This window comes from Struthio camelus, chromosome Z (genome assembly GCF_040807025.1).
Source record: "Struthio camelus isolate bStrCam1 chromosome Z, bStrCam1.hap1, whole genome shotgun sequence".
Taxonomy (NCBI): Eukaryota; Metazoa; Chordata; class Aves; order Struthioniformes; family Struthionidae; genus Struthio; species Struthio camelus.
In genome coordinates, this window is record NC_090982.1 from 54,149,036 (window position 1) to 54,174,080 (window position 25,045).

Here is a 25,045-nt window from a genome sequence, read left to right on the forward strand (position 1 = left end):
TGAGAAAATGAGTTCAAATGAGCAATTCAGCATCATCCTCGTCTTATCCGCAACAGTGTTCTGGAAGACAGCGTCTGATGATTCACTGTTTACTATTACTTTTCCCTGTCTCATAGGCCACTTTCCTTAAGGTATCGCTGGAATGATGCAAATGATGGAAACCTCCCAGTTCAATTAATAATAGTAACCGCAACAACAACAGTGCTAGTGAGGATAATACTGTAGCCTGCAGCCCGAAGATCTAAAATATAATTAATTCTCTGTTAGTTTTGTCTCCTCAGATAACTTCATAGACGTCCGTCCTGCAAGAAGAGAATTTCTTCTGTACGAAATGGCTTGCTTTAATTCTTTAAATACAAGGACTAGAAAGAAGTCCTAACAAGGCGATGAATGAATTAGGAAAATACCCCCTCGCGCCTTAGTATTTAACGTTATTAATCTTTACCTTGGGTATTGACACTTGCCTTTGAAAAAATACACAGAATGCCTCACAGTCCCAAGAAGATCAAAGGCCTGTATTTGATTTTATGGCATTTACACTTTAAATATATCATAATTGTTTTGATCGGTTAATGACAGAGTGACACGAAGGCTAACTCTAGATGACGTGTTTATATTCCTATTGAAACTAGACCGGAGGAAGTACTTTCCCTGCACCACCGGCATAGAGACCTCAGCCTGCCGATCCGCGCCGTTAAGCACATACAAATTAGGCCTGCTTAGGTAGGCGCTCCGAAGGTATTTCATTAGGTGTTTTCGGATACGCGCGGGCATAAAGGGGCTTATCCCCCCGGTGTCCTTCCGCGGCACGGGAACCCCGGCAAGCAAGTTGCAGGCGGCGCAGCTCCGCTCCCGCCGCCGCCCTCCCGCCGCGCTCAGCACGGGGCAGCTGCTGGCGCGGCCGCTGCCCCGCGGCCGCCAGCGCGGCCGCGCTGTGGCCCGCGGTGGCGGCGGGCGCGGCGAGCCGCGGGTGCCGAGACGCGGAGCGCCATCTAGCCCCCGCCGCGGGAAGCGGCGCGCCCGGTCGCGGCGGCGGCGGCGGCCGCGGAGCGGGACGCGGAGCGGGGCGCGGAGCGGGGCGGAGCGGGGGGGCCGCGGCCGCGCCCCCGCCACCGACCGCGGCCCGCCGGCCGGCGGCGGCCCGGGGCTGGGGGAAGCGCTGCGGGGGCTCCGCGGCCCCGCGCGGCTTCCGGAGGGACAGCTCCGCTCTTTGTCCTTCATTTGTTCCTCTGTTTATTAGGATAATCTATTTCTCCATCTTTTTAAATTAATTCTGTGTGAGCACTCTCCGCTACATGCGTATTTCTGTGCTGGGGGAGGAGAGCAGCGCGCACCTGCCTGGCTGTTATTAACCTTCAGGACTCATCATCCCAGCTAGCGTCTTTAAGGGAAAACGTTAGTGCAAAATAAATAAATAAATAAATAAATTAATTAATTAATTAATAAAAATTAAGCATCTCCTTGGCGTTATAGTGGGAGGCAATGGCGCATTCAGACTATAGACCTGAATGCACCCGAAGAGCCAAGGCGATTTGTTAAGGCACCAAGAGGAACTAAATAGATTGCTTTTAAGTGTTACTTGATAGCAGCAGCAGCGCCTTGGATGAAACTTAGAAACTGAAAATGTCCTTATCTACAAACAAACAAACAAGCAAACAAACTTTGTGGGTTATTTAGATCCTGCTCTCAAAGAAAGCAAAACAAAGACAGAACGTATTAAAGGTCTTTAGTTTCTGTTCCGTGACGGGTCACCTTCATTTTGGAAACTTCCAGGGATGCTAGGGAAAAAATTAAATGCTTCTACTCCATTTTTACATTCTTTCTTTAAAATTTAACCACGGCACTGGTGATCTGTAGACATTGTAGCTAGCCTGCAAGTACATCCGAAGGTTTAATACTAAATAGGGGTCATTATAAATTCTCCTTCTAAACTGTCGCCTGTGTATTTGGAAGAAAATCACTAACACAGATACATGCCTAGGTATTACAATATCTTTATTGCCAAGTTATTTTAAAATTTTACTTTACAAATTCAAAAATTTTCAATCACATACAGATATTTCCTAACACGAAACCATGTCATTTTCTGTTCTGCAATATTGCTTTTGTTGTTTGGGCTTTTTAATAACTTATTGATTCACTGTTTTGTCTACTTTAGAGCGCTAAAACGTTACTGCAGGTCTCTGTAGCCTCTTTTCTGTGTCTTTCTTTCTTTCACTCTCTTTCGCTGTTTCTCTTTCTTTCTCGTCTTCCCTTTCTTTCTCATTCCCTTCTCTCTTTGTCTCTTTCTTTTGGTCTTTTTCTTTCTTCTTTCTTTCTCTCTCTTCTCTCTCTCTCTGCTTTATAACATTCGTAGAAAGAGATCACAAATGCGGTTAGGAAAATAATGCCTCAGACTCGCTAGCAAGGAGGTACGCCTAACTTCTTAATAGTCACTTATGAACGCTCTCAAAATGGGAGGATTGATCTGAAAAACCCAGAGATCTCTGCCACACTCTAATGCGGCTTCCTCCATCCCATGTATCTGTGTCATGATGCAGAAATGATGAAATTAGCGTTTAGATAATAACAGTATTAAACTATTTCGACAGGTTACAATATTTAACCCTGGCACAATAAATGAAAGGCAGCTCTGCAAGGCAATCTCTCGGCGGCAGGTCTGGGGTGGTGAGGGCTCCGCGGGAAACATGTGGAAAGCAGGTTTGAAGTAAGCCACTGGGTGCAATCTCCCTCGCCCTGACGGTCCCCGTCTGTCTGTCTGCCTCAATCTCTCTCTCAAGTTCACAGCAGCTCCTGAAGTTCAGCTGCAACCCACAGGCAGGGACACTGGAGGCTTGAGCTGAAATCAGGCTTTAACTTCTAGAGTGTCTTAGTAAATCGCACACTTCACCATCAAGGTTTTCTTAAACATGAAACCTTTTCCAAGATAGGGAACCCAGCTGTTTAATTTAACATTGATTTATTGCTTTTAAAAGTAAATTTACACACATGCCAACAGCACTCCGTTTTGTTTCCCTAGACCCAAAGATTTATTTTCTACTTAGCGCTTGTCTGACAAAACAATGTCCTTTAACTTTATTACACATCGATGAGGAAATCTGTCTTATTTTTGGCTGGATTTATTGCTCTGTTACTTGTGGAGACTTTTTGTGATACAGCAAAAGCTAAGGTCAGAAAATACACACAAAATGAAAGCCAGGCATAGAAGTAAACACCAATAAAGGTAGCAGCAGCTAGTTGATGATGTTATCGCCTCTGTTAAGAGTCCATCTACAGCCAGGATCACAATTAGAAAAGGGAAAAATCATTTTAATTTGGAGCATGCAGGTAGTTTTTTACGGTGATGACAGGCTCTTCCTCCAATTGCAGGAGTAAAAGGTCTCTAATATCTCATGGCTTTTTGCAAAGACAATCTGGAAAATGTAACTATAATTATTGAAGGGAAAAAATACAGGGTTATCCATACCATGCTGCCTTACCTCTGCGCAGTAAACTCCCAATTACCAAATCTATGTGATGGCTGAACTCAGGGGAATTAGAATGTACTTTGAAGCAGCTTTTACGGTACACTTCATCTACGTTTTGGTTTTCTTTAGTTCTCATTAAAAGGCCACTTTCTTCTTTTCACTGATATACTGTCTTTGTGTCCTTCATTTCACACTCTCGGAAAAAAAGTTCTCACATCTTATCGGGGGTGGGGGGGTGGGAGGCAAAATAATAATAATAAAAAAAACCTGTGGGCTGGATTTCTTATTCTTTCCCTTTTTCCCCTCTTGGTGCAAGTCTTTTATTCTAAAGCAGGGGTTGTTCTTACTAACGAAAGGTCCTTCAATAAAAGTGCGAACGGAGGGATATTTTAGCAATATTTAGAAAGTAAAATAAGAGACGGAGACAATGTGAACAAATCTCTCTCTTTCATTTTCTTTCATTTTTTCTTTCTATTTTTTTTTTGTGTGTGTGTTCCGTGCTTAGTCTCACAAACTGATTTCTCAGAGAGGCATCTAATAATCACTTTAGAGATGTTCAAATGAGGACACTCGCTCTTTTCTAGTAAGAAGTAAAGATGTGACAGGTTTTGTTATCAGGGGTATAGTGAGAGCTTTGTAAGATATTCCTTTTCTTTCCCCATAAATACACCATCCTTAAATAAAGACCCCCTGTCTTAAAGCGTGACTCTCCCTGCTGACTCTGTCCACTTTCTGTCCGGTGTGTCCACATAAATCCAAACTTCATGTCACTTAACATATTTTAATGATTTTACCAACCCAGGCAGGATTTTTTTTTTTTTAAGAAAATGGACATTACTTTTCTGTGTTAAACCCCAAGCCCGCTTCTCTTCGGACCAGCCTTCGTGGCAGAGAAAATAAACCACAGCACCAAGCCAAACAGAGGGGGAACTCGGCGGAGCGCTGGAAATTCTCCTGCTCTTATGAGCGGTGGTTTGCCGGTTGACCTTTGGGGTGGGGGGAAATAGCGCCCTGCCACTCAGAAAGGGGCCGTTTCCTTCATCTCTGTGCTCCGCAGCCAGCAGGCAGGCTGGCGCCGTCCCCGCGCGCTCGCGAACACGCGGGGACGCGGCCCCACGCGGCCGAGCCACGCTAGGCCCCGGGCGCCGGGGCAGCCGGGCCGGCTCGGGGAGCCTCCGTGCTGGGGTGGGGGGCGGGCTTTGCGCGCCCCGCGCAGCCCAGGAGGGTGTGTGGCTTCAGCAGCCCTGCCCCACGCTGGGCCGCCCACTCGCGGGGCCCAGGCGGAGCGCGGCCCGGCGCCGGCTGCGGGGCACCCTGCCCTGCCCACGGCGCTGCGCCTTCGGCCGGGCTTTTTCGCCCGGAAAGGCGATGGGTTTAAGAGCCTTTTGCCGGGGGAGGGGGGGGAAGCAAAGGGTCAATTTGGGTGTGAGCGGAACATCTGCAAAACATTCCAGCAGCTCATTCAGCGAAGAGCCCGGCCCTTTTTTGTAGAAATAATAAAAAGACACTAATGATTATAGATCCCAATTCTTCCCCTCGCCCCCCTCCCCCCAGCAAAGGACAAAGCTTAATGAAATAACCCGCATGTGAGCAGTGGCTCCAAGGGGCACCTCGGTCCCTGAGAGCGGGTGGACAAACGTGGAAACAGAGAAAGGGAAACGTGCAGCAAGTGGGCTCGTACCCACTCCCGGGCAGCTGGTCTGAAGGGAAGAGGGGACGTGTTGAGGATGCAGGTAAATAAAATCTAAGTTGGAGCCTTAATAAACATAGCATCCGGGGCTGTGCGTGTGCATAGTTCCGCCTTGATATGCAATTAAATTACAGCAAATTCCTCTTTAAATAATATCGTTGGGAATCCTTCTTTAAGATTCAAGGATGTCTGAGGTTAAGTAGCTTTTAAAACGTCAGTTCTAAATGGCTTATGCAATGAATAGCTACCTTCAAATCCTAAAACCATTATAAATATGCTATACATATGGATGCCAGTTTATCTCTACATATTTCTTTTCAAAATGAGGGAAGCATTCATAAAAAGCTACTTGGAACACTTTATTTTAGGAAAGCAGATGTTAATTTTTTCACGTATCATTTTATGAGCAAGTACATGTGTAACATTGGAAAGCATCCAGAACGCCTCTATTATTTGCTAAATGACTGTTAGTTGAGGCATATTATTCTCAGTATAACCAAGGTATAGGTTATATCAATAAAATAAACATCTGTGAGTTTAGCAGGAGAGGCAAAATTTTTTTAAGAGTTCCTATAAAAGTGGAAAAAGCATTTGTGTCGAGAGAACACACCTGCAGAGGAGTAAATTGGCTATTTGTACTGCTACATAGAAAACAGGCTCTCTGCTGCACAGTAAAAGGAGGTTACAAAACTCCGCGAGAAAAATGTGATCCTCACTGTAGCTTTCTGCACAATGTGCTAACATATCCTGGGCACTAGATTAAAAGCCCTGGGATGTTTTGTAGGCAAGCATTGCTCTCTCTCTTTAACAGCACAGTGCTTAGCTCGCAGGAATGTATTAGGCACAGTTTCCTCTTGTCAGCGTTTAAGAATTCCCAGAGACTTCAAGGAGTTGGGTTTTTTTCCTCTCCATACCAAAATATCTGTGAGATATGTTTGTGTTTGCAAGGAGTTTTACGAGAGCGTGCGTGCCTAAGAGAAGCGAGGCATAGTGCATTGGCATAATAATTAACCGTATGCAATATTTATTGTTCTGTGATGTTTGTTGTCAGGAAGGCAAATGCGCTCAATTGAGGTTTAACAAATAAGAGTGTTATTGACCAAATATAGTGAATAAATATGCATATGTATTATTTATCCACGTACACATGTACATACACAAACAGGAGCGTCTCATTATTAAAGATTAGGAGAGCTGTCTGCAACCTAGAGGCAGCAGCGACTGCTCCTGCCTCTTTCAGTCCTGCCCTACGTTAAGGGGCCAGGAAGGAGGTTTTTAGCATAAAATGCTGCAAATATGAAAAATAGGTCACCAATAAAACTGCTCTCAGCATGGAGCATAATTGTAACAAAATGCTGCTGAGTAAAATCGAGGAGCTAGCTGGCTGTGGTCGCCGAGTCGCGAGAACCATCTGGTGCGTATTAAAAGCGGGGCTGTAAATGTTGCTGAAAACCGAGGCGTTATCAGCTCCTAGAAGCGCCGGGGCCTGCGAGCCCTCCAGATGCCGGTGCGCGGAGGTGCGCGGAGGTGCGCGGGGGCCCGGCCCGGCGCTGCGCGGCTCGCTCCCGCGCGGGGCCGCGCAGGGTGTCCCGGCGGAGGGCCCGGCCCGGGGCCCGGGGGCAAGGCCCGCTGCCGGCCGCTCGCTCTGACGTGATAGGGTAGTCATGGGTGACGTCACTGCACATCAGCGCCGCGGAGCAAACGTGACCCAGGCAGGAGCTCATCTGGTTCCCATCAACTTGCGAAGTTTCTCTCCCTCCCTCTTTTCCTCCCTCTCCCTCTCGCTCTTCTCCAAACACGTAAGCACGCTCCGCACCGCTCCGCTCCGCACCGCTCCGCGCCCCGCTGCGCGGCCCCCGCCTGCGCCGGCCCGCTCCCGCTCCCGCTCCGCGGACCCGCAGCCCCTCGCCGCCAGGGCAGCGCGCAGACACCGCGGACGCCGCAAACGCCTCCGAGGGGCACTGCCCGGCTGCGTCCCTCCTCGTCCTTCCTCCCTCGCTCCCTCCCCTCCTCCTCCTCCTGCTGCCGGCAGCGGAGCCCTCCTGCCTGCGGGACGCCCCTGCGCCCTGCCCGGCCCTCCCTGCCCCGCCGCACTTTCCCGGGGCCAGATGCACCTCCCGGCGCCGGGGCACCCCTAGCCGCCCCCCCCCCAATCCCACCCCACTTCTTGTCTATTTTCGTGCCGTTGTTCTTCCTTGCAAGTAAACTTCGGCTGCCAGTTCAGAGCCCGGCAGTGCCCTGGCTCCTTGTTGTACTGAGGGTCACTTACTCTTTTCTCGAGGTTGGACCGCGCTCCTTAATCTCTCCTCTTCTGCTCGGGCCGTCAGGAGCTGACGCCTCCTCTCCCCTGCACCCGCAGCTGCTACAGAGGCTCGTCGGGATAAACCTGCTGCTAATGACGGCCCAGTGCAACGCGCAAAGAAATAAAAACTCTCTCTCTCTCTCTCTCTCTCTCTCCCTCTCTCTCTCTCATTTTTTCCTCCAGGCTGCATTCCCCTCTGACCGCTGCCTTCCTTAGTTGTGGGAGCTATATATCTTCCCTGGGAGTCATTCGTGGGGATTTTTTAGGTGGAAAGGCGTTTCTGCGGAGTTATTTTTTGAGCGGGGACCAGTGCCCTATATCCAGAGGCTTTGAGTGAAGTGCAGATTGAGACATATCGGGTTCCCTATAAAAGGATCATTTCTTGTGGGAGGTTGGACACGAAGTTTGGACTCGTGACTTGCATTCCTGAGAGACATGCATATTTTAAAACAACAAAGCAAGCTCGGAAGAAGGCTTAGAGGAGGGGAGAGGGAGAGGAAAAAAAAAAACTTGGAAAGAAGTTACTAAGTGACAAACATCTGTCAGCATGGACCAATTTGTAAGGCTCTCTGCAAAAAAAGTACCTGACTAGTTTTATTTATCACTTCAGGGAGCCGCAGCTACTTTGCTGGAAGTTTGTGTGACTCTTTAGCCTCAGCAGCGCCGTTCAGAAATGTAGTTTGGCTCCACTCTCGAAGTTTAAAGAGTTTTCTGGCCTTTGCATGTAAGTCCCTTTACTGACTCTTTGTGTAGAACAGGTTCAGTATTTCCGAAGATATTTGACCCCAAAAATAACCCAGAGGAAAAAAAACAAAACAAAAAAAAACCCAAACAAACACGAAGAAATTACCTCGTATGTCTGTTTAATAAAGTTACCGATATATTTGATCCTGTAGCGAAAAGAATGACTAAAAAATGAAATAAAGTAAAAAAAAAAAAAAGTAGCCTGGTCTTGTTGCAGTGTGTGAGTGGTGGGAAGAGGAGCCGCAGTGGTGCCGTGTCCCACGCAGTCCCACGGCCGTGGGAGCAGCGCCCGGCCCCGCCGCGGGCAGCTCTCCGCACCCCCGGCCGGCGGTGGCAGGGCAGCAGCTCCCTTTGCTCAGCGGCCAAGGAAAAAAGAGAAAAGGGGAAAATATATATATATATAAAAAGATGGGGATGGAGAACCCCAACAAGAAGTAGGTAGGTTTGGGTGTCTTTGGATTGTTTTGACTGTGATTTTTCACGGTGCGGCAGAGCAGCGAGTGGAAGTTCACTGTGCAGATCCCACGGATAAATCTGTTTCTCTTAGAGATTTGGAGACAAAAGGAGAGGAGGCCTAGTGGTGAGCTGGATATCTCTGTTAGTTGTCAGTGCAGGTCCATGGGCAGGGAGGGAATGCTAATCAGCCCTCGCCGAGCGGGCTGCAGGCTGGGGCTGGCTCTGACACACACACACACACACACACACACACACACACACACACACACACACACACACAACCTCGGGGTCTCTTAGCCCCCCTACACACACACACACACACACGCACACACATTCACACACAGACACACACACACGCACACGCACACGTCTCACTTCTCGGCAAGCACAGGGATCGATAGTGACCTCACGGTTTGGCCATTGCTTTATTTATTTGGCCGAGCAATGATATTACCAGCCTTAAACGTTATATACAGCAAATGTCTTCCTAAATCAACACAATAGGATAGCTTACAGCCACCAGCCTGCTTCTCCTCCAAGGAGACTGTCTCCCCTCCTTTACTATCCTTCTTTTTTTTTTCTTTTTTTTAACAACTGGGGATATTTTATACCTTGTAGTTTTGGATTTGATCCATTGCTTTAAGCTTGATGGAGGGTTCTGCAGACAAGGAGATGTATATACACTATTATACAGCCATCATTGAGATTACTAACAGTGAGTCTCTTGTCAGCCAGACGGTCCTGCTTTGAAACACTACTCACATTATCCTGATTTTTCAAAATTGGGGGTAAGGGAAGGGAGGGGAGATACAATTTCCCACTGTCTCCTTTGTTAATTGTTTTCTTTCCTCGCAATTATATTTATAACCCGGTTGGGCCCGTTTCACGTTGTGTCTTTGTATTTCTAGTGGAAACCACGTGGGGGTGGGAGAAAAGATCCTGACATCCCTCCTCTCTTCCTCGCCCTTGATCTGGATGGGACCTCCAAGCCCACGCTGCCGCGCGCAGCAGGATCAGGCCAGCGAGGAGACCTGGGCTCCCGCACCACGGCCTCGCATCTCCCCGCCAGCAGCGCCGGGCAGTGACAAAGCGCGTTTCGACCCCTCCCCATACCAGGTTGATTTTATTTTATTTTATTTTTTCAGGTGGCTGCACCTTGCACCGGGGCAGCCATGGGAAAATGTCCAGCGCGATCTTAGACATACTTTAAAAAAAAAAGGCGGGGGGGGGGGGGGGGGAAATCCCAGTGATCACACAGGCCTTCAGAAAAAGAGAAAGAGAGGGAGGGAGGGAGAGGGGACAGAAGCTGTAACAAGGGAGTCACCTTGGCCAGTGGTCGCCTTTGTGATCTTTGCAGTTTCCGCCTTATTCTCCAGCTATTTTGCGCTGAATGTCCTGTGAGATCGGAAGAGAGAAGGGGGTAGGTGCTGAAATATTTAAGGGAGTATTTAAGCCCAGAGCCTTCAATGAATGAAGAAGGAAAAAAAAAAGTTGGAAAATGGATTCGCTGACAAGTAAGGATAATAAATGAGAGGCGCTTTCAGATAGATATCTCAGACGTGAAATTGCACCCAGCTGGTTGTGTAAGCAAACAAATAGTTTCATGTTAGGGACTCTCGACTTGTGGCTTGATGAATAGAACACGACAGAGGTAAATGGCTCTTTAACTCATTTAGGAATAAAACTCTTTGGCTTCCTAAGTAAAAGACCTGGTGACGCCATGGATCCTGAGCAAGCACTTTAACAAGAGTTTTATTAGTTTCCACTTGTATTCTCAAATCTCCCCCCTCAATCTCCTCCTCCCTTCCTTTTTTTCTCCCCCTCCTTCTTTTTATTTCTCTCTCTCTTTTTCTTTTTTTTTTTCTTCAAAAACGTCTTATCGTACAAGGAATCCCCCACGTCACTTGGGCTGGGAAACCTGGCACGTTGCAAGGTAACGGGGCAGAGCTCTGTCGGACAAGGCTTCATGGCAGCCATGAGCTGGGGCTTTGAAATGTATTTATTTATCGTTCTTACTGCGCCCCGGAATCACTGCAAAATACTCCTCTTTGGCTGCTCTGACCCGCTGGGGATTAAAAAGGCGGGGGGGGGGGGGAGGGAGGGAAATCTCACGTCAAAGTCAGTGACTGTGAAGCCAATTAGAAAAGGAGCCTTTGAAAACAAATATATAGATACATTTTGTGGAGATCATGCCGTTTCTAAAATTAGCCCGAAGCCGGTGGAAAGAAACTGGAAGAAAAGTGGGAAGAGGGGAGACCGAGTCTCATCTCTCCCAATAAAGCTCAAAGTAGACAGGATTAAGGATCGGGTCTATAAAAATGTTATTTCAGGACTTAAAAACTAACCCTTTGAATAGTCAAAATGCTGCATGAAACCGGAGGAAGCACATCCACAGTCTGGGTAATAGCCGTGCACATGTCATTAGGGGACATTGTTTCCCAGTGGCTATGCCCTTGCTCACTGGTGGCAGAGCTACTACAACACCGCCTAGCCCCCGTCCGTCTGTCCGTCCGTCCGTCCGTCCGTCCGTCCGTCCGTCCCTTCCAGCAGGGCTGGCTGCTCCACGAGACGGCTGATGTGCAGGCTCGCTCGCCTGGCAGCTCCTTGGGGGCACCTTCCCTGAGATCCCCGTTTGATTTATAAGCGAAGCTTGTGTCTACATCTACAACAGTTTAAATCTACTTCAAAGGAGTTAAAGTTCTCAGACGCTCAGTGAGTGTTTTTGTTGAAAAGGGAACGTCTGACTTTCATATGTCACAGGTAATTTTTTTAAGAAAAGGCAGGGACTTTGTATTAAGCCCTTTCCATGCGCTAAAATATATATTTCTCTTTGTGTTGGGAGCCAAACAGAGTTTCCTTCGCATGAAACAAAGTAGAATTTACTTTTCTTTTATTACTTTTGCTGTCACTTAAAATGACCCCCAAGCCACAGGCATTCGATAAAACACTTTCCGTATAAGACCCATTATTTACTTGGCAGTAAAAGAGGGTTGGGTGGTTGGTTTTTTTGTTTTTTTTTTTTTGTTTTTTTTTGCATATAGGCGACCCCACTTCATGATTAAGCTCGCCTCTTTCAGTGGTATTAACTGTGCAATGAAAAAGGTCACATAACGGTGGAGGGTTGTCGGGTTTTGTTTGTTTGTTTGTTTTTCCTCCCCCCCCTTTATATTCAGGCTGATTTGGAGGGGTTCGGGAGAGGTCGGGGCTGCTCTCCCGGCAGTGCTGCAGGTGAGGGCGGCCGCGCCGCGCCGCGCAGCGCCGCGGAGGGGGCTCGGGGCCGACGCTCCGGCCGGGGCGAGGGCACCGGCGGCCGGGACCTCCGCGCCTGCCCGCGGAAAGGGCAGCCGTGCCTAGGCCAGCCGCCCACGAAAGCCCCTGCATCAGCCCTGGTTCAACCTTCCATTTAGAAGTATTTCCAAATATTTATTGGATGGAATATATAGAAAAGGCCTAATTGGGCAGTGGGAGGAGGCAAGCTAGTTAGCGAGGAGCTCCGAGGTGGGGCCCTTTGTATGGGTCGCTCCCCAGACCGCAGCGGCGACACACACCGCTCCGCTACTCGGGGCTGGGCTGGGCTGGGCTGCGAGCGCCGCTTTTTTCTTTTTCTTCTTCTCTTTTTTTCCTTCCCCTCCTTCCCCCTTTTTTCTCCCCTCCCTTGAAGTGCTGCCGAAGTGGTTAATGAGCCCCCCCGGTGGTGCGGCGGGGCAGGCGGAGCCCTCCGCGGGCGGGAGCCTCCGCGCATCGCCCTGGCGCGGGCGGCAGCGCAGGGCAGCGGAGCGCCGCGGAGCCCCAGCGCGGGGGCGCGGCGGGGCGCGGGGGCGGCGCGGCCGCGGAGCGCGGCGGCGGGCAGCGCCCGGCCACCGGCGGCGGGCAGCGGGCTAGCAGCGATAACAAGGCAGGAGAAATTTAACTGGAGATGGTTTTAAAACAGTATATTGTAGGTAAGAACAAGTCAGCAGAAACTTACGCAGGGGCCCGGGCCCCTCTCCACATTCACATTTTTAGCATATAGTGTTTGGTGACAAGATCATACAATACTTTTAGCCACTGTATGAATGCCCAAGAGCTTGGAGCGTGGCAAAGGAAAACATCCACGAACACAACAGAGACTGGATATTTAACACTTCAGAACACAATACCGTCTTATAAGCAAAGTTTAATAAGGGATTGAAACACTTCTTTCTAGGCACATACATGGAAATAAGTGCATCTCGTACACCTCCTCTACACCTGCAAGTTTCTTGGCAATCGGTGGGTTATTATTATTCATAAATATGAAAATTAATTGAAAAATACGTTTCTGACCTACGAAAAAGTTTATCTGTTTTCATCAGTGGGATAACACTGTAATGAATATATTTACATCTCATTGGAAGAAACCGGGAGCTTTTTTCTTTTTTTCTTATTTTTTTCCCCTTCCCACCCCCCGCTTTCCCCCCCCGCCGCCAGCTGGGTCCCCAGTCACCCATCCCACCAGAAGGCAATGCTGAAAAGTTACTTCAGCACCTGCAAGGGCTGAGCGTCTCTCTCCCCGTCTGCCGGCCCCGCCGGGAGGCCGGGGCACCCCCTCCGCCTGGGGAAGGCGACCAGTGCGAGGAACAAAGCTGTCGCCTGTGTAGCGTCCATGTGAGTTAGAAAGGGAGGGTGTTTGTGGGCCTAATTTCCGTCCTTGTGTGCTCAGGTTTGAACCCGTCTGTCCCCGCGTACAGCACCTATGAATACAGGCCGCGTCTCCATACTGAAATGTCCTCTACCCCCATAGAGGATCTGCCCGCGATGTTGATTATCCAGCTATAAGTGCCTACTGTATAGAGCTGCTCTCGCCTCGGATCTGCTGCGCCTAGAATATTAAAAACCCCAAGCGGGTTGGATTGAAGGATCTTGTTAATGCAAAAAAAAAAAAATCTGGAGAGTATGGAGGACAGCAAATTAAAAGAAAAACATTGCCAATGACTCCACAAATTGAAAAGCCTGCCTCATCCCGGTTTGTTTGGAGGGCGCGGGAGGTGTCTGCGTGTGGGGGGGAATGTTATTTTTAAAGATCCAGCTTTATTAATACGTTAAGAAAGAGCTCCCTTGGTAGTATGTGTTCTTACAGCTCCGTCTCAGATCCTATAAAACATTAATGCACTGAAAGCTGTTACAGAGATCTGCACCACCAGCTAGAAGCATTGTGAAGCCTTTACCTTCAAAGAAGCTCCATTACAGAAACGATTTTTAATTTTCTTTACAAAAAAACCCAAACCAAAACGAAACAGGGCTTTTCGCACACATCTCCAATTCCTGCTGTAGGCAGGCACGGTACAATCCTTCGTATAGGATGTGCGCATGTATAGCCATGGTTTGTGTGTGACCATAACGTGCGCGCATGCACACACCCACACCTACACCCCCCCCACCCCCAACACGCACAAAACACACGCTCACTCACCACCCAACGAGCAAACCTCCAGTTAGATTTCTATATTAATGGGCTGGGAATACTCTTCACACACAGTGGTGACTGGAGTAAAGAAAAACAGCAAGAGTGCTCTTTCAGCTGATAGCCAAGGCAACACGCATGCACACACGCGTGTGCACACACACACACACGCACGCACAAACCAGAACACATACTCGTGGGTCCTTGAATCCTTGGGGAAAGAAACAAAAACCAAAAAAAACCCACCAAGTCTGTAACAAACGACTAACAAGAATCATGACTACAATATGCCGTATATTGTACACCTCCGCACAGTGATGGTAGCATACAGTGACTTCAATCCATGCCCATGAATGCTAAAAGGAAACAGCAAGGTGTGAACTCAGCAGAAACTCCAACTGATGGGAAAAGGTGTTTCAAAATGTGCAGGCCAGGGTAATACGCACATAAACGTTGGTGAAAAGTCTACTGCACAACCTCGGCGAAAGGAGTTCACCTATGGCATGACGCCGCCTGCGTTTCCCATCATCTCTTCCTAGGCCTCGACAGACAGCTCAGCCCTAAACTTACACAGTCAAGTCAGTTTTGGACTATCACGTGGTTTATACAACTTTGTTACCCCTTACAAGTATTTTTAAGTTCTCCCTTTTAACGCCAGTGTAGAAGTTAAAAATCGAGGGAGTACAAATCTGGGTGTTTTTTTTTTGGTGAACTGTTGGCATGTTTCAAGCAACAAGACTCATGGGTTGTGGGGTGATAAGTCGATTTTTTGCTAAACTCTTTTATTTTTGTTTAAATTCTCACTTCAATTTTAATTCTTGAAGAACAGCTTCGACAACATATATCGCACTCATTATAAGAAGCAAAGGGTTATATCAAAAATTATTAGTATAGAATCACAGGAAACCTGGTTTGGAACCAGAAAAAAATACAAAACAGATATAGATACATAGACACAGGACAATTTTTTTATAATTATTTGGAAAATGTTATTTTCCCCTAATTCTTGTTTCTTTTTTTTTCCTTTATGCGCATACGATGTTTTAAGTTTTACAAAAAATGAAAATAAAGACTAATATTTTACAAAATGAGTAACAATGTTCGTGGTAAGTGTTTGCGTGTGGGGTTTTTTTGTTTGTTTGTTTGTTTTTCTTTCTACACAAGGTTCAGTTCAGCTTCAACGCTTTTGTTTGTCTGATTGTTTCTGTACAGAATATATCCACATCCGTCCACAATAAATCCTGGAAGATCCATTATTCTCCTTCTGGTTTTATTAAAATCCCCTCGGTCCTTTTTTTTTTTTTTTTTGCTTTTTGTCTTTTTTTTTTTTCCTCCTCTCCAAAAATCTCCACAGACACAAGGTCCTTTCTTTGCCTCCCAAACACGGCCACGCATCTGACCCTACTCGGGCCTGTCTTTTGTGTCCTGCCTGTGTCCTGGGCCCCCCCCTGCACCCCAACTTCCCCTCGGTGCGTGCGCTCCCGCCTGTGCCGCTCCGCAGTGTCTCTACCGGGGGTGCGGGCCGGGCTCTAGGAACACTGGATGGACATGTAAGGCCAGTTGAAGCTGCTCCCAGACAGTAACATATCTCTGATGAGGGTTTCAATGGGGGTTTTACCTACCAAGCGGACGAAGAAGAGCTGCTCGATGACGGAGGAGGAGACGGTGCGCAGGGAGGGCAGCCGCAGCAGCAGCTTGCCGAAGCGGCTGGGCTGGTTGGGGTACTGGCTCCGCACGTACTCCTCCAGGGCGCACTGCGACTTCTCCTGCAGGCTCTCGATGTGCGCCGCGTCCGACAGGCCGCAGGCGTCTGCCCAGGCCACGCACACGCGGCAGCGGCGGCGGCGGCGGCGGGGGGGGAGGCAAGGAAAGGGGAGCGGGGGGCAAGCGGTTAGTGGCGGCGAAGCGGCGGCCCGGCCGCGCCCCGCCGCGGGCGATGCGCGCCCCGCGCCCCCGCGCCGGACCCGCCGCCCCCCCGAGCCGGCCCGCGGGCGTGCGCGCCCCCCGCCGCGGGTGCGGGGCGGTGGCGGTGGGGGGAGCCGCCCCCCGCCGCCGTTAGGTTAAAAAAAATATAATAGCAATAATAATAATAATAAGTGGAGCGGGGGGGGTTGGGGGGGTAGAAAATAAAACGCCAAACTGCGCGCACGCACGCACGCACGCACGCTCGCGCACACGCACACGCAGCGCGAGTTTGTTGACATGGCTGCAAAGGAGATCAAGGGAAACGCTGGGGCCGTGCGCGGCTTGGAGGCTCTGCAAGGGCAGGGGGGTGCCCCGGTCTCTGCCTCGCATCCAGCCGCGGAAAGCCGCTCACGTCTCTGCAAGCGGCGCAGGAATCTAGCGGAGCGCAGCTCGGTTACGGCAGGCTGTGCTGAGCAGACATCTGCAGCTATCAGACACAAAGCTAGGGACGGCTGCAGTGGGTGAGCGCTGCCTAAGCGCAGCCAGAAATACATCCTTCATGTACGGGTGTATTTCATGTATATAGCTAGAGATATATCCCTCACACCTGGCAGAATGATACCATCTAGGCAAATACATACTGATCTGAGAGCATAAACTGGAACCCTTCAAATCTGCACGTTTATATATTTGCACGTCTGTGTGTGTACATGTGCGCATAGAGATATATACATATATATATAGAGAGAGAGAGATGCATCTGCGTGTCTATACACACACACGCACACACACCCTCCTATCTCTGTGTAGGCATAACCCAAAGCAGAGGATAATTGTGCATCGGCTGCTCAGTGAGAGACCTGCACAAGAACCTACAGGCATAGAAACGTGGTGGGTTTGCCTCCATAGTTCATGTATCTACATTGTTTCGCAGATTAATAATAAATATTTAAAAAAACATAAGGATCACAGGGAGGCAGTCAGCTGGCAGTGCGGTTTAGTACAGATCAAAGCCAGACTTTGCTAATATATAGATCTGTATATGAATTAATGCATGTTAATGGCCCCAAAAGGACATTACAAAATTGTGAATGTAGAATTATGACCCTGGAAAGACACAACAAATTATTCAAAGCAAAAATCTGTAGCAACTGCATTTTTGAAGTTTATGTCTTTCTGTATCAAGAACCAGCTTTACAAAGCTTTCTGAACACCTTCATCTACAATACTATGGCCTCGAGCAAAAATACAAATAAAACAAGCCATAATTCAAGAACTTCTGAAGAAAGGAACCTTTGACCTGAGCTGCGGACTTGGTATCCCTCAGATATACAATTATCTGAGCCAGGCTGTTCTGCTAATCCATACTGTACCTTTAATGCAACGATATTTTGCAACATCTAAAGCACCAGGCTGCAGCATATATATGTATCAAAAGCATAGGCCTGCTCTTGTTTCCAATATATATCAGAACCACAGGCCTGTTCATATGTTGATTGCCACAAATCACACTCCATATTTACATATATCTTGCTATTTTACATGCATTATCTGCCCATTATGCATTAGGATCCTATTCAACTTCCAAACAATGAAATATGAAAGGGTCTTACTGACACCCTAGCAGGGCTTTTTTTTTTTAATGCCCCATATGTCATACCCTTAAGGTTAGTAAAATATTTATCAGATATTTACGATAAGTGCACCTCTACTGCAGGTCACTGGACAGTGGGGATGAGCAGGCTACTTGCTAGAAAGAAAAAAAACGTATTGGGTTTTATGTTAGATCTCCAAACTCCTAGGATTTTCTCAAGTCGATAATATCTATTGAGCTTTAATTATTTTAAATGGTCTAGCATGCGCGTTTATTTGGATTTTATTTCGCATCCGTAAAGGTAGCAGGGAGAAGGCTTAATTCTCCATTCAAAACGGGATTCAAAATAATAATTAAAGGATGCAAAGCTCGAGTAGATTATTCATTCCAGAGAGGTGGGATCCATGGAAGGGATCCATGGAAAAAATAATGCAATTCGTGTTTACCAAAGGTGAATTATTACCCCGTCTAAGAAAGTGGGCTACTGTGAAAATTCTGTGCGCCTCACTTTTTTATATGGCAGTGTGTCAATAAGGGAAAGCTCTGTATTTCTTCCTGCAGTCTATGGAAAAGAAATTATGTAAATAAATAACCATTACTGTTCAGCACACTCCAGCCTTCTCCTTTGTAGTACTGGGAATGTATTTCATGTTACGCGTTCAGAAGAGTTTAGTGTTCAGAAAATATAGGTGTAATCAGCTGGCATCTAACTAGAAATCAAAGTTCTTATTGCGCTGCAAATAGATTTATTGGATTCATGTTATCTAGCTCGGCCCCTTCCTGGAAGCATTTATTTATTACAAGAAAGAGGTAGGTGTATGAATTAATAACATAAAAAAAAAAAAAGAGAGAGAGAGACACGCAAGAAAGCAGCAGGTTTTGGGTCACGACCCAGTCTTTGGACGGTGTCCAGAATTTTACGGATTAAATACACTATCCGGAACCCAAATGTAAAAACCACAACAGGAGAAACCCATGCCAGCTTTAAATGCTTAGTCCTCAGCGAAGGACTTAGGACAATATGCCTAAAAATGTCTTTTCCATCAGTCAAAGTTTGTTTAAAAGTTGGATGACTTTGAGAAAGGCTTCCCATGAATTCCCCTCTGGCTAAGCAATCAAAACAAGTTTAGTCAAAAGTGGAAATGTGTGGATGGGGGTAAGGGGAAGGGGTAGATTACTCCTGACAGCTGTATTTCCATTTTCTGAGATGCCCCATGCGATCCTGGTCCAAAATAATATTATTATTCCCTTTCTAAACCCCATTCACGCTCCACTCAATTGTTGGGAGAGGCTTCTCCCCTCGTAAACATTTAATTATTACGTTTGTTTTTAATATATGGAAATGAAATGCTCTTCTAAAGCCACTGGCTACGTTTCTAGCCACGGTCGATCGTGTGAGGAAGGTAAAAGAAGAAGAGAAGAAGAGAAAAGGGGGGGGGGGGGAATCCTCAAAAAGTGTCCTCTTTTGGGGCAACTGCTTTCCTGGGACCTTTTGCGGAGAGAAGCGCTGGGACTCAGACGAGCCCCTCTCTGTTTAGAAATAATCTCTTAAAGTAGGGTCTGAAAAAAGGAGGGCTCTCCCAGATTGGCCCTATTTATTGATGAACATCCTGAAATGAATGGGAATGGAAAGTATGCAAGTCTGCAGGCAGGCTCTGGAGTTAAATCAGCCTGATAAATGCTGCCAGGTCTCTTTGTCACTTTTGAAAAACATGTTTCCATCAAGAAGACTTATTAAGATAAAATGCATTAAAATGTCGAGCTGGCTATTCAGTAAATCTTCCATTTGTTTTAAGATCTGCACTTTATCCTCTGCAAAGAAATATTCCCTCCAACACTATAAGACTGCATTTGCACTGGAAGTAAAAGGGGGCAGTCACAGTACATGTCTTCGACCACCCTGCATACAAATTAGATACTCCTGTCTAAATAAATTATCTGATGTTCAAATCGATATTAATACTACATTTGCTACATTACAATATTGTGCAAATTTAAGAGTCATTTTAATACAATGTAAATACTATTTTTCATGCATGAAAGGCAACAAATATTGATGGATTATAAACTGCTTACTGTTAAACAAGGCCTTTGAACGATTTGCCATCTTTGTTCAGGAATGCTTTTAATTTTGCCTCGGCCTAGTTTTAAGTCAGATTTATTGGGACTGTTTATTTATTAGTTACTCGGAAGGCCAGTTTAATGACAAAAAAGAGGAGAAACCGAAACAGGAAAGACATAGGGGAAGGAAAGAGAAAAAAGAAAAACAAACAAGCCCCAAAAGTGGCAATTAGCCCCGTCGTGGCGATAATTAGAATAATAATTAAAAAGTGACATTGCGAGGCCTCTTATCTTGCCTTGTTTCTATTTCCTATGTTTCCTTCATATCATTCGTCTTTGATGTTTATAAATTTCTCTCTCGCAGGTTATAATAATAAAAGATGTATTATATTCTTATAGGCTACAACCAGAGCACTTCAAAGGCGATGTTAATGCACTTTCCTGCTAGTTAATTTGAACCATCTATCATAAGAAAAATTGTTAACATGCATGCATGCATGTTTCCACCGCCTCCACTTAATTTGCTATTTTTTTTTAGGCAATCTGTTAAAATTCCAATATTTGTGTGGTTTCGCGCGGTGGAAAGATTTATCTCCGGGCTGGGACATGCCCCCTTCGACTTCCTGCCTCTATTATGTTATTATATTTCTTTCCGAGCTCGAACCCGTTTCTGACGAGCCCCCAGCGCTCCGGCAGCTGCGGGGCCCGACGCCCCCGGCTCGGGGCGGTGGGGCGGCCAGGGGGCAGCGGTACGCGCTGTGCGCGGGTGCCCCCCATGTCCCCCGGCAGAGCCGAGCCGAGCGGCGGCCGCCGGCTCCCCGCCGCGCCCGGCCCCCGCGCCCGGCCCCGCCGCCCGCAGGGGGGCTGCGCGCCCGCGCCCTCGCCCGCGCCCGCGCCCGCTGCGGGAGCCCCCGGCCGCGCCGCGCCGCGCCGCGCCGGGCCGGGGGCGCCGCCCGCCGCCCGCGGCTCACCTGAGGTGAAGAGGACGATGGCTTTGAGGCAGCTGTACTCGGCCGAGTCGACGTGCAGCGCCTTGAGCTTCTCCACCTGCTCCTGGAAGATGCGGATGTGGTCCATGAAGGCCACCACGCGGTCGGCGGACATGGGCGAGGCGTGGAGGCCGGCGGCGGCCAGCAGCGGGGCCACGTGCAGCGGCATGGAGCACTGCGCCGCGTTGAGCACGAAGAGCTCGCTCCAGGTGAGCCGCAGCAGGGCCACCTGGTCGGTGATCTGCAGGTCGGGGAAGAAGGGGATGTTGCGGGCCCACTCGACGGCGCTGAAGAGCAGGCGGGCGGCCAGCTCGCAGATGTTCTCGATGCCCATGATGTTGTTGGGCTGCATGCACTGGCTGCCGTAGCGGGAGGTGGGGTAGGGCTCGGCCCGCAGCAGCAGCGAGATGTATCCCGAGAGATAGCAGTGCCCGTTGAGGGGGTCCCCGTTGGTCAGCGCGTACTGGCCTGGGTTCGGCTGGGTGGGCGGCATCCTTCCTCGCTGAACCGCTGACAAAAAGAAGGAGAGAAGGAGAGGAAATGTGCATCCAGGAGGCTTGCAGGCATCGCCCGGCCGCGCTGCCAGCCCGCCGCAGACAATGCCGCCTTCCCCCGGCACACGCGCACGCACCGCCGGCAGCGCCGCGGCCGCGGAGCCGGCACCGCCGCGCCGGCCCGCATCGCCCCGGCCCGGCCCGGCCCGGCCCGCGCAGGCAGCCCCAGCCAGCAGCAGCAGCAGCCAAGCGCCCCCCGCCCCCCGCTACGGGCAGGCTTAACAAAATAAACACAGATTAAAAAGCAGAGGGGGAAAGGAAAAAGAAAAAAAAAAAGCCAAGGCAAACAAGACAAATCCGCCCCCCGGCCCCCTCCCCTCTCGCAACAAAAGGCAACCCCGCACATAAAAAAATAAAATCAAAGAAATCCTCCGGGTGGTAAGAAAGTGGGGTTAAAAATCACAGCCAGCTGTTAAAAATATAGCCAAGCTCTGTTGTGTATTCCAGCCGATTGCCCTGGTAGCACTGAGATTTACAAGTGAACTGCTGCGTTGCTTTTCTTTCCTTTTTCAAATCATAAAAAATAAATGCGTCCATATTCTTCAAAAATATCACATCATTACCCTTAAAACTAGACCAGGTCACAGCCCCCCAGCTTCCCACTGCTAACTTTATTACACAGAACAAGCTTTCCATACAGGACCCCCCTCCCCCGCCCAGCAAAGTTCGCCCTGCTAAAAGGAAGAGAAAGATTAAATATTGTCAAGGGAAGGGGGAAAATAAAACAAAAAGGTCCGAACTTACAATAGCCAAACATTCGTGGAAAAAAAAGGGGACGGTGTAATTAATATCTTTGGTGCGCTGTTGCCACTGCAAAAGCCTGCAGTCAGCGTTGCACAGTGAATGCACAAGCTTGCAACTGCAAAAACACTGGATTCATTAACCATCTCCACACAGAGCGTAAGCATGCCTCGAGTCCCGAAAGCTGACCAAAGTTTTTTTTAGTGTGTGTGTGTGTGTGTGTGTGTGTGTGTGTGTGTGTGTGTGTATGTGTGTGTGTGTGTGTGTTTCACTTCATCAGTGCCAGCGTTTTAAACCACATGCCATGTAAACAAAGGTAACTTAAGGAGAAGATACGGCTACTCAGGCTTATTTCTATATACACACACACACACACACACACGTACACACATGCATACACACACACACACACACACAGGCACACAGATAATTCATCTTTCCAGCATGCCACATTTTCTCAACTTTCTCTTTTATTCCAGCGTAGCAGAGCACGTATGTTCCCCACCGAGCCCTCCACGTCTCGCGGGCTGCACCTTCCTCTTTCTGCCCTCCAGCCCACCTCTGCCTCTTGAATCTGCTTTTAAACTTGGCAGTTATTTTTCAATTAACTGCAAGCACAATTCTAAGTTTGTTGGTGGTGGTTTTTTTTTTCCAGACGCCTACCAACAACCCCTGAAGCTACCAATGAAGTCGTCATATTTGTGAGCTCTTTCAGATCTGGAGCAACTCCATTTCTTTTCTTGTGGCATATAAAATATAATTTTAAAACCAATTAAGGCAGTAGTAATCCCCACTCCGCAAAATCGACTAGGTCGCTGTGACTCTAAGATATCTTTAACGATAGTCACAGGATAAACTTTAACTGTAAACCGAGAAATACTTTTCGAGGAGAAAAGAGGGCAGGAAATCTTCCTACGCGAAAATAAGCCTTAATGCGAGGAAAACCGCAGCAACTCTTAGAAAGGAGAAGAAAAATAAATAAATAAAGGAGCACTTGGAAATGGTGAGGAGCCCACTGCCAGATGCGGACTATGAATTCTGCTAAAATGAGAAGGATCGGTAAATAGGTTATAAATCGCAATTTGTATGCAGGCTTTAAGGAGAGGGTGGAGTTTGATGAAGAAATAAAATGAGCAGCGTGCTAAAAAAATGACAGAAGTACAGAAACCCGGTTCAGTCACAAACTTTCCTTTGAACGCATGGAGTGAAAACAAGGCCAAATCTCACACAGAAGCACACTCCAGGGCACTGGGAAGCACAGGGAAGCAGAGATACAGTAGCACATTTCCCCCTCTTTTTTTTTCTTTCCTACTTACACGTCTTTCATCTTTCTTTCGGGAAAGATGAGGCTGGGAATGGATCTACCGAGAAGTGTTGTGGGTTTAAAGAGAAATGATGGGGCGGGAGGGGGGGAAGGAAGCTGAATGGGAGCACATCTCGTACAGAGATGCATCTCCCCCCACCTCCCCCCCCAGTCTCATGCCAACAATAGACAAAACCACATCCACACACACACACACACACACACACACACACACGGAGATAGCGGCTAAATGATAAATATTTAGTGAGCGATCATAATAATAAATTCTCAGCACAATGAGCAGGGAAGGGAAGAGTGTGGCGGTGCTGGGGAAGGGGGTGGGGAGGAGCAGGAGGAGGGCAGGAGGCACAAACCAAAAAGCAAAAGAAAACACCACCAACCACCATCAACAATAACAACAAAACCTGGTGCAAAGCTGCCAGATGGAGTGCAGGCACAGGGAGAGATTGACATGTGCATGTAAATACAGAGAGAGACCTAGATCGCCACGGAGAGCTGTAAAAATATATATATGTGTGTGTGTGTGTGTGTGTATATATATATGTATATATATGTGCTTGTGTGTGTGTACGTATACACACACACACACACACTCACACACTCACTCTCACACACTCGCACATACACACACACACACACACACACACACATATAGCCATAGGGAGAGAGAGCGATAGTATAGTAGGGAAGAAATATTCACCTTCCCGCCTCATGCCCACTTTGAGGCACTTCTTGAGGCGGCAGTACTGGCACTGGTTGCGGTGGTGCTGGTCGATGGGACAGTTCCTGTTGGCACGGCATGTGTAAGTTAAGTTCCTGCGGACGCTCCTCTTGAAGAAACTTTTGCAGCCCTCGCAGGTGAACTGGCCGTAGTGCTTGCCGCTGGATTTGTCCCCGCACACCACGCACTCGATGTGCTGCTGGCTCTGGCCCGAGCCCTGCTGGCCCGGGCCCTTGTCCCCGGCCGTGCCCGGCGTGGAGGGGGGTCCCGGCTGGCTGGGGGTCTGCGGGGTGTGCGGGGCGGCCGAGCCCCCTTGCTGCTGGGGCGGCTGCTCCCGGGCCGGCTGCGCTGCGGGGTTGGGGCCGCTCGGGGTGCCCCCGGCCACGTCTTCCTGCGGATCTCGCCAGCTGCTAACTACCATTGCCATATCTCGGGCCCAAAAAAGTGCTGGGGAGCGGCGCTTCTCGCTGCGGGCTGCCGGGGAGAGAGGCGGGGGGCGGGGGGGAGGCGGGCGGCCGGGCGCCGGGGGCGAGCGGGGAGCGAGGGGACCGTGCCTGCCGCCTGCCGCCGCCTCGGCTGCCGCCGCCGCCGCCGCCGCCGCCGCCGCTGCCCTTGTGCCGCCGCCGCTGCCTGCCGGGGCCGCTCCTGCCGTTTTCTTTATTTTATTTATTTTTTCCGCGAGCCCCCCTCCTCTCGCTCGCTCGCTGGCTAATTTTTTTAGGGAGGGGGAGGGGGAGATGGAGGGCTTTTTTCGCGCTCCCCCCCCTCTTAAAATACCCCCGTCTGGCTATTTCCCCCCGTCTCGCTCTCGCTCTCTCCTCTTCTTCTTTCCCTCCCCCCCCCACCACCACCACTTCAAGTTGCAAAATCAGAAACGGCAAATAAGGCTGTCGGGAGAGGCATTCAGGAGAGTAACACACCGGACACACACACACACACACACACCCGCGCGGCGCGCACACACACACACACACACGCACACGCACACGCGGTCCGAGCGCTAGGAGTGCAGAGGATGTGCAGACATAGAGGAAGCCGGAGCGCGGAGGAGGAGGAGGAGGAAGAGGAGGAGGTC

General features: G+C 48.9%; 1 protein-coding gene across 2 annotated transcripts; it reads right to left on the reverse strand.

The window, feature by feature from the left end:
* Positions 1–2,100: 2,100 nt before the first annotated feature.
* Positions 2,101–24,476, reverse strand: NR2F1 (nuclear receptor subfamily 2 group F member 1). Of its 2 annotated transcripts, none has more exons than XM_068927122.1 (4): positions 23,950–24,476; positions 20,613–21,140; positions 15,704–15,891; positions 2,101–2,336 (listed from the first exon to the last, which is right to left on the reverse strand). In XM_068927122.1, the coding sequence occupies exons 1-4, from the start codon at positions 24,395–24,397 to the stop codon at positions 2,163–2,165; spliced, it is 1,338 nt and encodes a 445-aa protein (XP_068783223.1). In that variant the 5' UTR covers positions 24,398–24,476; the 3' UTR covers positions 2,101–2,162. The 2 variants fall into 2 exon arrangements, with proteins under 2 accessions (XP_068783223.1, XP_068783224.1); XM_068927123.1 differs by lacking the exon at positions 2,101–2,336 and adding an exon at positions 12,801–15,619.
* Between the last annotated feature and the right edge of the window lie 569 nt (positions 24,477–25,045).

Bases quoted from the DNA above. Each gene is read 5' to 3' on its own strand.
- NR2F1 (XM_068927122.1), bottom strand. From the start codon at position 24,397: ATGGCAATGGTAGTTAGCAGCTGGCGAGATCCGCAGGAAGACGTGGCC. The intron at 21,141-23,949 runs GTGAATATTTCT...TCTTTTTGTCAG, and splicing joins AGTGGGCATGAGGCGGGAAG to CGGTTCAGCGAGGAAGGATG. The intron at 2,337-15,703 runs GTAGGTAAAACC...GTTATAAAGCAG, and splicing joins AGCTCTTCTTCGTCCGCTTG to AGAGAGAGAGAAGAGAGAGA.